Here is a 15,361-nt window from a genome sequence, read left to right on the forward strand (position 1 = left end):
TTGCATTTCAAGAAAGATGGGTGCCAATGGGAAAAAGTCTAGAGAGGTGAGGTATCTGTAACAGGAAATCTGTGAGGAATGACAGAAGAAACTGTGATAGTTCAGCCTGCAAATAAAAGTATAAGGGTGGATGTAGTAACTGGTCTTAACCTCTAAAAATATCTAAGAGGTCATAATAATTAAGCTGACTTCTCAGGACTGTAATTGTCAATATTACTGTGCACTAGTAGTAGTATTTACTTCTATGAATGTTGCAGTGCTCTGAAGTAATAAATACAGCTTTCCACAAATGCAAATGTGGTCTCTCTGGGGCTTTGTTATAATATCTGGCAGTTCCTGAGTTTCTCTGTGAATCTCTTTTTTGAGATTAAAAATGTTCCCTTTTCAAAAAGATGACTCTGGCGCAGTCTTCCCAAGCAGTTCTTGGTTCACTGAAAAGCAATGGTTTTGTTGTTTGGATGGTGATGCTTAATATGGCGTTGTCCGTTCTTATTTTCAAATTCATATATTCTCAAACAACAATGACTTTCAGATTTTGGGACTTTTCTAATGAGAACTTCTCTGAGTGGGTCCCCAGCTGTTGCCCTTCACTTGGAGAGGCCCTGGCAGGGCTGTACCACTTTCTGCTGAGGTGCCTTGTCCTCCCTGGGACATCTCCCAGAAGCACTCCCAGCTGTCCACACAGGATCTGGGGGAAAGCATGTTTAGAGAAGACTGCTGCTTTTGGCTGTTAAGAGAATGCTGAGAGAATGAATGTCCACACTGTCCACTGATTCTTGCATTATTATTTTATTAACTTCTTACAAGTATAGTCTTGATCCAAAATGCTAAGAAAACATATGCAGCAATTCATTTTAATTTTCTGCAGTTCTTGAATGTATGTTCTTTTCTTGCATACCTGTTTAAAGCAGTCTGCAGCCATTCACATACAGAATTCCAGTACAGAAATGTTATACATCTTACATTTGAGTTAAATTTTTCCACCTTGCAGTACTATAAGTTTACTTAGGAATTAATATCCTCTTGTGAGCGAAGTTTCCCTGGGACCCACCATACTGTTTACTAGGATGTTAGCTGCTAGATCTGGAATTGCTGTGTTCTTATCAGAACAAAAAAAATTGTTTGACCTGGAATATAGAGTAACTCATCCATCTATATGTCTCTTTGGTGCCTTCTTGTACTGCGTCCTACTTCATTTTCTGTACCTATTGGGGAGAGTTTTGGGGGCACAGAGTCTCAAAATAACCAAGTAATGTTGCATCTTCTGCTTTGACTGGCATCTGGCTTGAGGAAGTTAGAGTATTGGTTACTGTGATGCTGTATGTATAATACACCTTTACTAGAGAGCAGAGTGCAGGAATGAAAACAGCTGCTCTGTCTTCTACGTGAAAGTGGGACTGGTTCTCATTTACCCACTTGTGGTTTCTGTGATGTCCATGATAATCTGTCATTGTAAGTAGATGTTTGGGGAGGTTTTGGGGTGATGGAGGGAGGTAAACAAAATCTATAGGTGAACTTTTTTCATTTTCAAAAAGGATTGGGTTATGGTCTGCCAGACTGAGGCACTAGATGATGTAAACTCAAAGGTACTTCCTGTTCTTCATCCATTTTTTTTATCACTTCTTTATAAATTTGTATTCCATTCAGAGCTCTTGATGCATTTGATCTCTAGATCTATAGGTCCATACAACTTGCACAGAACTCAAATCACCATCCTTTGGGATGAAAGGTTGTAGGAATTGCTCAAGGCCTCAGGCTGCCTACCTCAGATGAAGAAACATGTCAAGCATCAATATTTAGGCACTTACTCATTTCGTCTGACTCTAACATATTACTGCTGTGCACTTTGCCCCCCCCCACCTCCCCGCCTTTTTTTTTGGTGTTATTCCTTTAGGATAGAGTTAAGCTTTATAAATCTATTGCAAGCCAACTTTAGAAATTATAAGTTCTAATATTTGCTTTTTAAGGATTTATAATTTCTTTTTGCCTTGGTTTAGCAATGATTTTGTGCTTCCCCAAAGTTGTACCTAGCTATTTGTTTGAGATGACAACAAATACAGAATTTTGATGAATGGTAATGATGAAATATGTCATCTCAAAAAATCCAGCAAGTAAGTACCAGACAATTATCACAATAGCAGAAGCTATTACAATGAAGTGTTGCAATGATTTCCTAAAGTGTATGTCCTCTGTCAGGATGGTGGCTTTGTTAAAAGTAGATTTGAATCTTGCTATAGCTACCAGTGCAGCCCAGCGATGGTTGGTTGCTCAGATGATATCAACTGCAGGCAGCATTTCAGTGATTAGCCTGTCCTATGAGCCCATCCCTGTATCCCTGTTTGTGGTTAAACTTAAGATCAGCAAGAAAACACTGAGACTTAACATACTGAACTTTTTTTTTTTTTTTCTTTTTGGAAAACATTACTTGCTCTTCCTTCTCTTGCTTCTTAGTTAATTTCTCCTTGTAATTTACTACTATTTAAATTCTGCATGCTAAGGATTAGTTTCGCCAGTTCCTTCTGTGTACCAATACCTCCACAAAAATACAGTAAATCTCTTCCTTTTTTCCTACTTACTTGCATGGTGCTGTAAAACATCTGGATGTAAAGATAAGTCGGTTGCATACTGGCTGTCTGCCCAAAAACAGTCTGAGATTCTGGATGACCAGAAAATAGTCCAGGTTTTTTGTTACTGAACATGTGGGATCTGTGAAGGTATAATCTAAAATATCTCAGTTTTATTTAATGTCTTTTTTAGTAATTAACTTTAATCCCTGTTCCCTCACACACATATAAAGAAATGGTCAGCTTTCCTAGGAGGAGGTTTCAATGATGGAAATATAATGGAGAAGAATTGCAGCAGAGAAAGATCTTAGACGATGCAAATAGTGTGGTAGAGGCACTAGTTCAGATCTGCACAGGAATCTTCCCTCTTGGGCATTTCTGTTGAGTGCTGGGGGTGCAGTGTAAATGTTGACATCCTCTTCCATAACATTGTGATGGCTGGAGTGAAGATCTGTGGGAGGAAAATGGAATTTTCTTTGTTTAGCCAAAAGCATCGTTATAATAATTTGGGTAGAAGTAAGTGCATGGAACAAAGAAAGCATGTGAGGCAGGAAATGCAGGCTCTCTTTAAGGACTCTTACATTTACTGAAACATTTAAATCTCTCTTGCCACAGAGGGGGAAACGTTGTGAACAGTAAAGCACTGTCTCAGAGTGCTCAGAGATCCACCCGTAACAGTTTCAACTTGTGAGACATTTTATATTTGAGCACTGCATTCCGAAGTGTATGAGTCCACATGGGCCATGAATGGAAACTGCTGATGATTTAAATTCATCCTGGAACGTGTGCCAAGAACAAATATTACTGTGTTAAAAAAAAAAAAAAAAAAAAATCATCTGCATGTACTATATGAAGTTTTGCATGTACTGCCAGCTTTTTTTTTTTCTTTCTTTTAAGATGAAAAGAGGTGTTTTTGTTGGAGGACAGGGAAAAATTGAGACCTATTCATGTTCCTTGAGCAAGTCTTCCCTATTTTTCAGTACGACTAATAAAAAGATTCCATTACACTTGCTTTTGAACAAGTACAGCGCTGGAATGTTTTACTTAAGACTTTACTATAACCTTTGCTTTTTGTAGAGTCATAGAATATCTCAATTTGAAAGGATTCCAATTCCAACTCCCATAGATCCACCAGTAAATATGGAGAAAGCAGCTTATTTAAACCCAGCTGCTGATTTTTTTTTTTTTTTTTTTTTTTTTTTTTTGACCTGTGAGAAACTTTATCCAAGCTATACTGGCAGATCAGTCTCAGAAGTCTGCACACAGGCACAGTTCATTGTTTTCTTTTTTTAAATAAATAAGCTTTTGTGGTTTGTGCCAGTGTCTGTTTCCACATTAGATGCAGCAACCATATCAAGTAACACTGCATTAGATTAATTGGTTAATTCTGGCATCTGAGGCTGTTACAAACCAAGTACTGGGAACAGAAGGATCACAACCTCCTAGGCAGTAAGCCCATGCTTTAGTCAGAGGTTGCAGTTACATTTGGTGTCTACAGCATCTGTCTTGTGTACAACTTCTGATGAATGTCCATACAGCCAGCTTAATCACAAAGCCAACTGCTGCATGCAGCAATAAACTGCAGTATTTGATTGTTCTATCTCCTCTCTTGTGTGTCTCTACTGAAACAGCAGTTCTAGTCTGTCCTGAGATACTGTGTTGAGCTAGGCTTTATTTAAAGTTGGATTTGTATGGTTTTTTTTGCATAAAAGCACTTTGTGTGTGTGTGTGTACAGATGCATGTATACATAGAGAAGTATGTTAATTAAATCTCCTAAGTGTTGCATTTATATTGGGTTGTCTATATGGCAGTCATTCTAGTTTCATGCTGTAAGTTGCAGTGCATGTATGAAGCAAAATGATTTAGGAATCTAAAATAGGATTTGGATAGTGTCTCTTGTTTGGCTTGCCTCCCGTTCGGTAAAGTCTTATCAAATGCAGCTATAGACAATGAGACCTATTGCTTGTAATATTCTTAAAGTAAGTCTTGAAGTACTGTATGAAAGTTTTTAAGCTTTAAACCAATAACATTTTCTGCTACAACCAATTGTAAGCAGGGAAAACTTATATCCTGTCTTAATCCAGGAAGCCTTTACATCACTGAATATATCTATGAAATCACACTTTGTTTTGCATTGTGTGACCCTCATGAAAACATCTGAGAACATTTCTTCAACAACTCAGTTGCAGATTTAACAGCATCAGATCATTGCAAGCTGGAGAACACATTTTCAGTTGGCTGTGACTGGAGTATATTTTTGCCTGACAGCATTTGTGCATGTTTTCCCAATAAGCTATTTATTGAAAATTCTTTAAGCATGTGAAGGTCTGAGACTGAAGTTATTTTTGCAAAGGTTATCAGTCTTTATCTCAGTCAGAATGAGGTCTGTGTGATTAAACCCATAGTCATTGACAGTGGCCTTGAATTGAAAATTTAAAAACAAACCCAAAAAACAAAGAACAAAACAAAAACTAGTCATAAACTGCCAGTAGGTCACATGCTGGTATAGAATCATAGAATCATAGAATGGTTAGGGTTGGAAGGGACCTTCAAAGGTCATCTAGTCCAACACCCCTGCAAGGAGCAGGGACATCCCTGACTAGATCAGATTGCTCAGAGCCTCATCCAGCCTGGCCTTGAACGTCTCCAGGGATGGGGCCTCCACCACCTTTCTGGGCAACCTGTTCCAGTGTTCTATAACTCGCATCGTAAAAAATTTTTTCCTAATTTCTAATCTAAATCTACCCACCTCTATTTTAAAACCATTACCTCTCGTCCTATTGCAACAGGCCCTACTAAACAGCCTTTCCCCATCTTTCTTGTAGGCCCCCTTGAGGTACTGGAAGACCGCTGTCAGGTCTCCCCGGAGCCTCCTCTTCTCCAGGCTGAACAGCCCCAACTCTCTCAGCCTGTCCTCATAAGAGAGGTGCTCCAGCCCTTTTATCATCTTCGTGGCCCTCCTCTGGACCTTCTCCAACTGGTCCATGTCCTTCTTGTGCTGGGGGCTCCAGAACTGGACACAGTACTCCAGGTGGGGTCTCACCAGGGCAGAGTAGATATATAGTATAGTATAGTGTATATATATAGTATAAGATATACTGCAAATATTTTCATAAGACAGAAGAGGAGAAACTTGTGGTATAATGAACATGAATTTAAAAACAACCTTTTCTAAGTAACTAGCAGGTAAATTTATTCTTTTGATTCTTTCTTTCAAGTTGATATATTTGTTGTTAAAAGATAGGTAACTTACCTGGCAGGAGTTATGAAATCACACCTTTTCAGGAGCTGCACATTCTTTCTTCCTTAGAAATTGTTCTGGATTCTCCTTTGATGGAGCCATTTTTTAAATGCAAATGATTTTTGTAAAGAGCTGTGTAAAATAACTTAATGCTAAAACTTCTCAGATTTTTTTTTTTTTATTTTAAGATAAGGGAATATCCAAAGTGTCAACAAAATGTTGAGACTGAAAGTGTGAAAATGTTACTTTGCTGATAGTATGCACACTAAAAATAATGGATCCATGACTCTTTTGGCTTCGTAATTTAATTTGACTGGAATTTATCTCTGTTTTCTAATCGTTAAATTGTGGCAAATATCAGATGATCTCACAGGCAGAATTTCTGGCGTGAGTAGAGATGGTCTTACTTATACTAGGAAAGCTAAGTATGACAAAAAAGATCTGTGGCCTTGAAAGCCTTAATAGCATTACTGAAATCTGGAATAAAACTCCTTTACAGCCATGAGAAGTGAAGAAGCAGGTACTCCTTTATTGCGGCGCTGGGCGCGTGGGGGATCGCTCCACCTAGTGTGCGCACCTGTTTGGTCCAACAGTGCAGGTTGAATACACATTAATTATACATATGCACTAAATTTCTGGGAAATGTTATACATAAACATTAACTTTCTGGTAAATTATTAGCATATGATTAGCATATGTAAATGTCCTTAACACAGATGCAGTGAAGGTCCATGGTGGTCTTCTGGTGGTCGAGGGATGAAGTAAATACTCCTCCTCACTGTGTCCACTAGTTACCTTTTAGATGATTCTGTGCAGTAGAATTCTCATCATTACCTAATATTAATTTGCATAATATATCTGTTGTTAAATTTAAACTTTCTAATGATTGGTCCTTTAATCGCACTATCTTATTAATATTCTTATATTAAAGCAATCATTGGTTAATCTCACTTAACTCTACTGATTGGAATCCTTGATAATTAGATCGAGATGGGAAGGGTAGGGGGTTTCCTAGCAGCAAACTGGTGTCCATAATGGTTTCCTTAGTTTCCTAAAACACAGTGCTACAAGTCAGTTAATCTTTGTCAAAATCTCCATGGTTAACTGATTTTAAACAATGCTCAAATCCTTGTGGTTACAGTTCCTATAACTACAATTGATTCTTAACACTCCTATATTCTACAATTTTACTTTTAATCAAACCTGGCTTTTTTATATATAATCAAGTTTTAATTTTTATCATAATTGCAACAATAACGGATGTGGAATTTGATGTATGTATATTGGAGTGTCATTGTATTTGAACAATTAAAAGGGGTGTTCGTCAGGCTCTGTCAGTAGGACCTATATACTTATTAATTGGAGTTATAACTGTGGTGCTGTCTAGATAAAGAGCCTGTTAATATCCACCGTGTGAGTTCTCTCCTTTAATTGGGCTCCTCTGTAAGCTGTGGTCATATTGACCTTTCTTTTGCTGGACGTGCCTGAATAAGCAGCTTCCCTCCTTCTCCCTCTCTGTTCTCTACATTTTTTAATTTTTTTTTTTTTTCCTTTCCAAATGTCTCTTCTAAGTTGACTGTACTGTTTTCTTTTTGACCTGGGTCAAAATTACTTAGCAGAAAAGAGGCCGTGTGGTTTTGTCTGTGTGTACCCCACTGGTTTCTCTGACACTGTTTCTGTGCGGTTGCCCCATTGGTAATTACAGAGGAGTTGAGGGGTGAGGTGCTAAAGCTGCAGGAGGTACAGGAGCTGCTTAATCAAGTACTATCACCAAGAGCAGTGCTTCTGAAGGAACAGTCTTATGGAGTTTGAGGCTTTCTATATCTTCTGTGAACGTGTCTTGTCTGCTGGCACAGCCAAGCTCAGAGTGGACACTGATGAATGTTCCTTCCCTGAGCCCGCAATTGCAGTGCTTTCCCTGTCTGTGTGGAACAGAACAGATGAGCTTCCCTCCAGTTACCAGAGAGGGAATTAACAAAGCTTTTATGCAGCATGGAGTTACAGGGTGTCCCTCTGAGAAGATTTTACGTCATGCTGAAGTGCTAGTGTGGACAGCTTCTGCCCAAAATAAGCTAAGCTGGGTTAAGAGAATTTAAGAAGCATGGAGAACCACTTAAGTGAAGACTCTTAGATACTTTGAAAATTCTGCCTGTAAGTGGATGAAATTATCTTCAAAATTCTTTGAATCATTAAAAACTTTATTTGGAGGTCAGAGCTGCCAGTACCCAGCTGGAGTTAGCTGGTCTTTCACATAACTTCAGAGTTTCTAATAGTTTTTTTTTTATTTATTATTTTATTTTTAGAGAGCAGCAGTCTGCTATATTTGTGATCTACAATGAATGCCAAATCTGCAATCAGCAAAGAAATTTTTGCCCCACATGATGAAAGAATGCTGGGAGCTGTCCAAGTGAAAAGAAGAACAAAAAAAAAGATTCCTTTCCTAGCTACCGGGGGTCAGGGTGAATATTTAACATATATCTGCCTGTCAGGTAAGATTAATGATTTTGACATCTAGTTATCTGTTTTGGTTTATCTTTTATTAACTGATTAATTGTTATCTGTAGCCATAAGGAGCTGGGTGAGTTGAATCTTAATAATATAACCAGAGAATTATGACACTTACATATTTAATCTTGAGAAACCACACACTCAAGGCTGTTAATATTTATACCATATAATAAATTGAACAGGTGGTTTCATTGTTTTTAAAAAAATAACATGTTCTGTCACAGCATAGCTGCTGAGTATGAACAAATAGAATATTTGGTAACAGTCTTTGCTTATTGAGGTTAAGATCTTTATTGGAGGGATAAACTTTATGATATATTTTCTTTTAATGGCCTGAATTTTTTTTCTTTGAAGCAAATATACTTTCTTCTTCTTTTCATGTTTGCATCTGTGTATTGCCAGCTCATTGGGTACTTAGATATGTAACTCACAGCCAGAATATCTTTAGTTCACTGAACACAACAGTGGTGCTGTGTGTAAACCACCTGGCTTTAAAAGAGATGAAGATGGAAATGTTTGGATTGAAGAACAAAAGGATGTATAACGACATATTTAGTGAGAGGTCATGGGGAACAGAGAAACAATCTATTTGTTACTAATGTGTTCAGATGAAATTAATTCAAGCTTCTCCAAGGTCAAAGCAGCACTTGTGAGAGTTGAGATTTCAGGAACAGGATAGTTAGTAGTTGGACGATGTTTTCCTTTGTATATTTACCCTTTCTAATAAAAGTAAAAGTCATGTATGAATTAAACTCATTGATTGGGGAACTTGTGGTTGGCTGTTGTATCATAGGTTTTTGGCTGGCCTTCTTTTATACTTTCGATATTCTCTGGCTATTGTAGTGAAATTTACCTTAATTGAGAGTACATCTCAGGCAGTTGGAAAGCAGTTTGTGATCCTGATTCGCTTGTAGTTTATACCTATTTTCAAACTTAGAGGGGAATTCACTTGCATGGAAGTAGGCATTCAGTGCACTTGTAGATCACTTGTCCCTTCTTCCAGGTAGCTCTCTAGAAAGGCAGAAGTCCTGTGTAGTTTCTGTCTGTCAACTGAGTGTGCATTAATATCTTTGGTATCTGATCAGGTGTGATTTAGTCACTTAAGTTTTTTATCAGTTGTTCCTTTTGAGTTTGTGCATCTTACTGGAAGTAAAACTAGTGGTTGGAGTAAGACTCATAGAATAGTTTGGGTTGGAAGAAACCTTTAAACCAACCTCCCTGCAGTGAGCAAGGACATCTTCAACTAAGTCAGGATGCTCAGAGCCCCATCCAGCCTGGCCTTGAACACTTCCGGGTACAGGGTTGTCTATGGCCTCTCTGGGCAACCTGTTTCAGTGCCTCGCCACTCTCATCGTAAAAAAAAAAAATTCTTCCTTATATCTATTCTGAATCTACTCTCTTTTAGTTTAAAACCATTACTACTTGTCCTATCTCAACAGGCCCTGGTAAAAAGTTTGTCCGATTCTTATAGGCTCTCTTTTAGTACAGAGAAGCTGCAGTAAGGTCTCCGCAGAGCCTTCTCTTCTCTGGGCTGAACAACCCCAACTCTCTCAGCTTTTCTTCACAGGATAGGTGTTCCACCCTCTGATAATTTTTGTGGCCCACCTCTGGACCTGCTCCAACAGGTCCGTGCCCTTTTTATGTTGAGGGCTCCACAGCAAATGCAATACTCCAGGTGGGGCCTCACCAGAACAGAGTAGAGGGGCAGAATCATTTCCCTTTTCCTGCTGGCCATACTTCTTTGAATGCAGCCCAGGATGTGGTTGGCTTTCTGGGCTGCAGGTGCACATTGCCAGCTTGTGTCCAGCTTTTCATCTACCAGTACCTCCGAGTCCTTCTCCTCAGGGCTGCTTTCAATCCCTTCATCCCCTAGCCTGTACTGATACCAGGGCTTGCCCTGACCTGTGTGCAGGACCTTGCACTTGGCCTTTTTGATCTCATGAGGTTCACATGGGCCCAGTTCATGAGCTTGTCCAAGTCCCTCTGAATGTCATCCTGACCCTCAGGCATGTCAGCGGCACCACTAAGCTTGCTGTCGTTGGCAAACTTGCTGGAGGTGCACTCGATCCTACTATCTGTTATTGATTAAGATAGTACTGGTCCCGATATGAACCCCTGAGGGACACCACTTGTCACTGATCTCCACTTGGACATTGAGACTTTGACCACTACCTTCTGGATGCGACCATCCAACCGATTCCTCATCTACCAAACAGTCTACCCATCAAATCCATATCTCTCCATTTTAAAGAGAATGATGTTGAGGGGAACAACTTGTAAGAAGCCTTACAGAAGTTCAGATAGATGATGTCCGTAGCTCTTCCCGTGTTCACTGATACAGTCACTCCACCGTAGAAGGCCACTATGTTGGTCAGGCAGGACTTACTCTTGGTGAAGCCGTGCTGGCTGTCTTGAATCACCTCCCTGTCTGCCATGTGCCTTAGCACAGTTTCTGTGAGGATCACCTGGAGTACTGTGTCCAGTTGGGAGCCCCCAACACAAGAAGGACATGGACCAGTTGAAGAAGGTCCAGAGGAGGGCCACGAAGATGATAAAAGGGCTGGAGCACCTCTCCTATGAGGACAGGCTGAGAGAGTTGGGGCTGTTCAGCCTGCAGAAGAGGAGGCTCTGGGGAGACCTGATAGCGGTCTTCCAGTACCTCAAGGGGGCCTACAAGAAAGATGGGGAAAGGCTGTTTAGTAGGGCCTGTTGCAATAGGACAAGGAGTAATGGTTTTAAAATAGAGGCGGGTAGATTTAGATTGGAAATTAGGAAAAAATTTTTTACAATGAGGGTTGTAGAACACTGGAACAGGTTGCCCAGAAAGGTGGTGGAAGCCCCATCCCTGGAAACATTCAAGGCCAGGCTGGATGAGGCTCTGATCAACCTGATCTAGTCAGGGATGTCCCTGCTCCTTGCAGGGGGGTTGGACTAGATGACCTTTGAAGGTTCCTTCCAACCCTAACCATTCTATGATTCTATGATCTGTTCCATGGTCTTCCCAGGCAGAGATGATGCTGACAAGTCAGTAGTTCTCAGGGTCCTCCTTTCTACCATTTCTAAAAATGGGTGCAGTGCTTCCCTTTTTCCAGTTACCAGGGACTTCATTTGACTGCCATAACTTTTCAGAGATCATGAAGAGTGATTGGCAGCTACATCAGCCGGTTCCTTCAGGACTCTGGGATGCATCTTGTCATGTCGCATGGATTTCTGTATATTCAGGTTCCTCAGGTGGTCGTGAACCTGAGAGTCTCTTACAGTGGGAGGGACTTTGCTCCTCCAGTCCTTGTCTTGCGATCAGTATGTCTACTCAAGATGTCTGAGAAGAGAGGTTACCAGTGAAGACTGAGAGGAAAAAAGTTTGAGTACCTCAGCATCCTCCTTGTCCATTGTTACCAGTTTGCCAGTCATGTTCATTGTGGCAGGGAGGGGAGTATGCTTTCCTTGACCTACTTTTTGTGGCTGACATACCTGTAGAAGTCGTCCTTATTATTCTTTGTATCCCTTGCCAAGTCCAGCTCCAGCCACACTTTTGCCTTCCTGACAAAGCTCAAGGTTTGTGATAAGGATAAGGAGAGAACACTTTAAATTACCATTACGACCAAAACAGACTCAACTTGGGGAAAACTATTCAATTTGTTAATAATAAAACCAAAGCAGGATAATGAGAGAGAACAAAATCAACTTTCCAGTGTACTTAGCACATCTTGCAGCAATTGGCTGAGGGCCCTTGCTAGCACCCTGTCTAACCTTGGCATGTTGTCCCATAACTTGTCATGTGCAAGGCTGATATTATCCCCCTCGTCCTTCAAGTCTAGTGTAAAGCTCTGTCAATGAGCCCCTCTAGCTTGTGAGCAAAGACCCTCTTCCTGCTTTGAGAAAGGTGAATCCTCTCTGATGTGAGCAGGCCTGGTGCTATGTAGACTATCCTATTATCGAAAAACCCATTATTGTGGTGGTCACACCAGCATGGAACCATGTGTTAATAGACTAGGTCTGTCTGTTTCTTCCTATGTCACTGTCTGCAATTGGAGGGGTAGAGGAAAAAGTTACCAGTGCTCTAGGTTCCCTTGCTTACCATCCCAAGGCTCTGAAGTCTCTTTTGATTGTCCCTGGACTATGCGTTGCTGCTTCATCGCCACCCACACGGAAGAGGAAGAAGTGGTCTATGAATCTCAGAAGACTGCAGTTATGTTTTGACTAAATGGGAGATAATGTTTCATGGACTCTTTTGATTTTATTTTATTGGGGTTTTTTATTATTTTTTTTTCCACTGAAAACTATGTTAAAACTTTCAAAACATAGGACATGAAACCCAGTGACTCTGATACTGGTATAAGCGATTACACATATGCACACAAAATAGATGTTTATTGAATGTTATTGAATGAAATGTTGTTTGTATGCATATGTACAAAAAATATAAGCTACAGAGTGTGTGCACACATATGAGGACAGTGAGACAAAACAGAAGACTTCTCATTTCCAGCTGAGTGTTCTGCTTTTTATTCTCCCAATATACAGAGCTTCAAGGAGGGATTTAAAAATTGACTTTCTGAGGCTGTTCCCTAGACTTGTTGTTGGGATACTCTTCTTGGATGTAAGGATTGCAGGTTTCAATACTCTTGGGTTGCAGAGGAAACTGAATCTAGGTCTACCATCTTTTAAAGAAATACTTGAATCACTAGCCTTTTTGAAGCAAAGCTCAACTGTTCTTCCTTTGTCGGTAAAATTTTTCGAGTGTCAGTCCTGTTTTTTTCCTAAGTCATCTTAGTTTAAAGAACAATCCTGTTCTAGGGCTGTACAGTCAGTTTTGGAATACCCAGGTGTTTCATACCCATGTTCATGAGGAAAGGTTAGAGGTGTGATCTGTGCTTGATTTTGTGTAGGCTAACTCTATTCACTAGATGGCTTTTTGGTTTTTTTTGTTTGGTTTTAATTGCGTGCTGGAGAACCTAGCACTCCTTCACCTCCCCACCTCCATGTTGATGTGCAGCAGCCAACACTGATTTTAAGGGATTGAATGATCTTAGATGCGTCTATGTCTGCCTTCAACAGGATAACGTATTAGGAGGAGGGAAGAAATAAAGATGTCCTGACTTCAGCAGAGTTTCTCACTGATGACAGGGAGAAGCATTCAGGATCTAAATAAAATTACTGCATGGTGGGCACTGAAAAGCTGCATAATTGTATTGGGAGAACCCTTGTGTGGCTCACTATTAGTGGGGTTTTGCAGGGATGTGAGGCCAGTTGGTTTATATACATTTATAGTTTATATTATGGAACATACAGCATGATTGGTAATTTCAGTAGCCAACAAAGTGACTAGGGGGAGGATTGCCTGGCTGTGTTTTGTGCTTGAGGGAGATATTAGAGCTCCAAACAATCTGATCAGAAAAATGGTGCAATTCAATAGGATCAAGTGCAATTTTAGGTATTTAGTCTGGAATAATCAATGGCACAGAACTAAGGGGTAGGGAACAATTGTTTCTGCCACTGTGGTTAAGGGAAATTGTGACGAGACTAAACCATGGGTTTTGCTGTTCCTCATGGCTGTGGAGAAATAATGGTTTCAGTTGCAGCAAGAAGTTGTGTTAAAAATGAAGAAAAGTTTTCCTTTTTAATAAGGGTAAGTAAATGTGGGGATGGCAGTTTTACTGTGTCTCCAAATGATCTAGGATGAACTATACCTTGGGATAACAGAATATACTTGGTGACTTTCGGTTTTCTGTGATTTGGTACAATGAATGAGACACAGTGGTGGCTACCTCTGAATTTTAGTTTTGTCCTGATTCTGGCTAGGATAGAGCTAATTTTCACCTGAGCTGGGAGAGGAACTGGAGCTGGTGACCCCTGTGGCTGGGGGACACAGCTGGGATAGGTTACTAATGAGCCAACAGCTGGGATAGTTTACCCAAACTGGCCAAAGGGCTGTTCCCCACCCTGTGACATTATGCTCAGTGTATCAGTGAGGAGGGTGCAGAGGGGGGTCTCCTGCTGTTTGGGGGGAAGCTGGGTTTAAGGATCTGTTATGAGCTATTGTACTGTAAATTATGTGCTTCAGTATTTTCTGTTATTGGGTTTTTTGTTAGTTTTCCATCTCTGTTTTTTTTAATTCTTCTTTTAAACTTTTTTTTTTAATCTCAACCCATGAGTTTTGCCTTCTTTTCTTTACCAGTTCTCCTCCATGTCCCACTGGAGGGTGGGGAGAGTGAGTGAGAAACTGGGTAGCTTAGTCCTGAGTGGGCTAAACTACAAGTGTCCATTTGAAGTGACAGGTGCTTTAGTGCTGAATGTTGCAACTTCTAGCTTTATCAGCTTTTGACTTTTGTCACATTTTTCCCAGGTTTGATATGTATTAGGTAGATGTAGTGAGTGGAATATCTTTGTATTCTTTGTTTCCTTGGATTAGTTCAGTTTGGCCTTTGCTAAAAGGAATTTGATAATATACTGCATAGAACTGAATTTGTCAGTTGAAAGAATACACGTAGACTTGTTAAGGGACTTGCAAATATTTGGGGATATAAAATATCTTGCGTAGCTGTAGTTTCATTCCAGACAGGATACAGAAAGTTAAGCATCAGCCATTGTGATAGCTACTTTTATTTACTGCTCATTTGTAACAGATTAATTGCATGAATTGTTATAATCAGAGTTAAATGTTTTCCTCTCTGTGTTTAATTGAAAATATGTTATATCGTAATTGGTGTCTATCTGCGTTTTGGTAAGCATAGAGATACTGAGCAGGGAGAATGCCCTTAGGCCTTAAAGAGATGGGATAGTGACGCATTAAAAGAATCAAATAGTGCACAGAGCAAGATGGGGATAGCAAGGAAGATTCTTCCTTAAAATTTGTGTTTGATATACTGGATTTTTTTAATTGACAATACTAAATATTGAATTGATCAGAAGGAAATACTCATTAATGCTCGAAAAAGGTGTACCTAAAGCCTGTCATCTGAAACGAGGCAGGTTAAGGTAAGAAAGCTTTAGCAAGACTGCTTGCTGAACTCATGGAAACGGAGCAGCTGGGTTACCTGCAACCTT

At 39.9% G+C, this 15,361-nt stretch overlaps 1 protein-coding gene across 3 annotated transcripts in view; it reads left to right on the forward strand.

Annotated features, from left to right (window-relative positions):
• The window catches only part of STXBP6 (syntaxin binding protein 6), a 117,225-nt gene that overhangs the window by 31,139 nt on the left and 70,725 nt on the right, over positions 1–15,361 (forward strand). Inside the window, exon 2 of one of the 3 annotated variants that reach the window (XM_086748708.1) lies at positions 8,117–8,295. In XM_086748708.1, the coding sequence (XP_086604834.1) occupies positions 8,142–8,295 (154 nt within the window). In that variant the 5' untranslated portion in view covers positions 8,117–8,141. Of the gene's footprint in view, positions 1–8,109; positions 8,296–15,361 lie in introns of those variants that run through there. The other 2 variants (XM_086748709.1, XM_086748710.1) reach the window with 2 other exon arrangements.

Source organism: Chlamydotis macqueenii, chromosome 5 (genome assembly GCF_036417535.1).
Source record: "Chlamydotis macqueenii isolate bChlMac1 chromosome 5, bChlMac1.mat, whole genome shotgun sequence".
Lineage (NCBI taxonomy): Eukaryota > Metazoa > Chordata > Aves > Otidiformes > Otididae > Chlamydotis > Chlamydotis macqueenii.